We start from the raw sequence: 2,664 nt of genomic DNA, 5'->3' as shown, positions 1-2,664 counted from the left end.
ATGAAGAGAGAAAACGTGACGTGGGTGAGTGAGTTTATCCTAATGGGTCTCTCCAGTGACAAGCACATCCAAGCTGGACTCTTTGTCCTCTTTGGGGCCACATACCTGCTGACTCTGCTGGGCAATGGACTCATCGTCCTCCTGATTGCACTGGACCCACGACTCCACCTGCCCATGTATTTCTTCCTCTGCCACCTGTCAGTGGTGGACATCTGTTACACCTCCAGTGGGGTCCCCCAGATGCTGGCACACTTCCTCATGGAGAAGAAGACCATCTCTTTCACCCTATGTGGGACCCAGCACTTCTTTGCTCTGGCTCTAGGAGGGACTGAGTTCCTGCTGCTGGCTGCCATGGCCTATGACCGCTATGTGGCTGTCTGTGATCCACTACGGTACACAGTGGTGATGAGCCCAAGGCTCTGCATGGTTCTGGCAGGCATCTCTTGGTTTGTGGGTGTTGTTAATTCTGCTGTGGAGACAGCAGTCACCATGCGCCTTCCCACCTGTGGGCATAATGTACTCAACCATGTGGCCTGTGAGACACTGGCACTTGTCAGGCTGGCTTGTGTGGACATCACCCTCAACCAGGTAGTGATACTAGCCTCTAGTGTGGTGGTGTTGCTGGTGCCCTGCTGCCTGGTCTCTCTGTCCTATGCCCACATTGTGGCTGCCATCTTGAAGATCCGCTCCACCCAGGGACGCCGAAAAGCCTTTGGGACCTGTGCCTCCCATCTGACTGTGGTCTCCATGTCTTATGGGATGGCCCTCTTCACACACATGGAGCCAACCTCCACAGCCTCTGCTGAGCAGGACAAGTTGGTAGTGGTCTTCTATGCTGTGGTCACCCCCATGCTGAATCCTCTCATCTATAGTCTGAGGAACAAGGATGTGAAGGCTGCTCTGAGTCGAGTTCTGATGAAGAGCTTTGAGTCAAAGAATTAGGAGGCAATTCTGTAAAGAAGCCATCTCTCTTCATAGTGGGAATTGGAGTATACAGCTCCTCATGGTGTGCATATAAGTGTGTTGGGGTATATAGCTCCTCATGGTATGCATGTGTGGGTGCACATGAAAGTGTGTGTATGTGCACATGCACATGTAACTGTGATATATATGCTCTTTTGAATTAAAACAGAACTAATATGTTTAACTCTGGACTCTATTCTTTTGATCCCTTCCTTATCCCAAAGAAAGTGAATTACACAAAATTAAAATGATCTAACCTACAAAGAAATTAAATGAAATGTATCTATTTTTTTTAAATGAAAGAAAAATGACACATCAGAAATACTAATTAGAAAGGAAGATTACTCTAATCAGACATGCACACAATTTATGTCAAGATCCTTTTCATGGCTAAGATTTCCAAATATATAGAAGTCAGACAGAAAGGAAGAAGAAAATAAGTCATAAATTATATAATTTTCTAGGCCTATTGATCAAATTGGCCGTAGGACAGAGGAATAAATGTCATATAATTCCCACTTGATGCAGCCCATCTTACTAGGGTATGGAATTCACACAGATCAGGAGCCAAAGTCATGCTCATGATCCCTACAGCCCTAGTGAGTAAGCTTTGGTCTTGTGCAAGTCCCAAGGGCTCCCCTTGCCTTCTTTCCATTTCCAACTTTCAGGGAAGGCAAGTGGCAGCCAGAGAGACACCAATCAGGGCCTCTCTTCACAGTAAGCACATTAGACTTAGGAAAAGTCGGGGATATATTCAAAAGTTGTGCTTGATAATAAGGATACAACCACACATGATCAGAGGTGAGTCAAGGTATGCAGCAAGGAAATGATCCTTTCCTCATTAGAAACCATTTGGACCGCTCTAACACATGCACCAGGTGAGGGAGTAGCTTCTAAACATCCTGGAGAATAGCCAAAGCAGTGGTGACTAAACATCCTGGAGAATAGAACAAAGCAGTAGTGACTGGATGCTGACAAATGTTTAAAATGACTCTTTTAATGTGAATAAATTATCTCTCATCTGGGAGCTAGAGAGACAGCTCAGTGGTGAAGGACACTTGTTGTTACCAAGGACCTGGGTTCCATTCCCAGCACACATATCAGTCCACAATCATCTGCAATTCCAGTCCCTTGCGACCTGCCACCATCTTCTGGCTCTGCTGTCACTGCACACATGGGGTGCATGGACACCTGGGCAGGCAAAACACCCGTGTGCATGTTATTTCTTCTAAAAAGAGAAAAGAAAGGCAATTTTTTATTCCAAATATTGGAGATCTCAAGTTTGTCAAATCAACAAAACAAACACTAACTATAAAAAGAGCAATGCAAGGTTTATTTCCTATGTTAGAAACATTCTCAAAGAGTCAGTAGAAGGGAAACATCGTGAATTTCTAATAATTTTTTTTAAAAAAAGATTAAATTCATGTAACACAGTTCATGTATTTTTCCATTTAATTCATTGGAGTTTGGTATAATCACAAAATCCTCAAATCTGTCTAACTTCAGAATATTTTCATCAACGCCACAATAACAATCATCCTCTTGCCAGGAAGCAGCCACTTGCTTTCCCAGCTCCCAACACCCACTATCCTGCTTTCTGTCTACCTATGGATTTGCCAGCTCTGAACATATCACATAAGTAGACCTATAAAAGAAATACCTTGTCTTTCTCACTTAACATGGTGTTTTTTTTTTAACTTG

The 2,664-nt window shown here is 43.8% G+C and overlaps 1 protein-coding gene across 1 annotated transcript; it reads left to right on the top strand.

Moving 5' to 3' along the window:
• LOC128100022 (olfactory receptor 2F1-like) lies at nt 1-942 on the top strand. The gene has a single exon (XM_052722022.1). It carries the CDS (start codon nt 1-3, stop codon nt 940-942), a length of 942 nt encoding a protein of 313 aa, XP_052577982.1.
• Nucleotides 943-2,664: the final 1,722 nt, after the last annotated feature.

The sequence above is a fragment of the Peromyscus californicus genome, unplaced genomic scaffold (assembly GCF_007827085.1).
Source record: "Peromyscus californicus insignis strain IS unplaced genomic scaffold, ASM782708v3 Scaffold_6__1_contigs__length_162567912, whole genome shotgun sequence".
Lineage (NCBI taxonomy): Eukaryota > Metazoa > Chordata > Mammalia > Rodentia > Cricetidae > Peromyscus > Peromyscus californicus.
Note: the sequence above shows the minus strand (reverse complement) of the source record. Positions and strands in the feature narration are given on the sequence as shown.

Bases quoted from the DNA above. Each gene is read 5' to 3' on its own strand.
- LOC128100022 (XM_052722022.1), top strand. From the start codon at position 1: ATGAAGAGAGAAAACGTGACGTGGGTGAGTGAGTTTATCCTAATGGGT.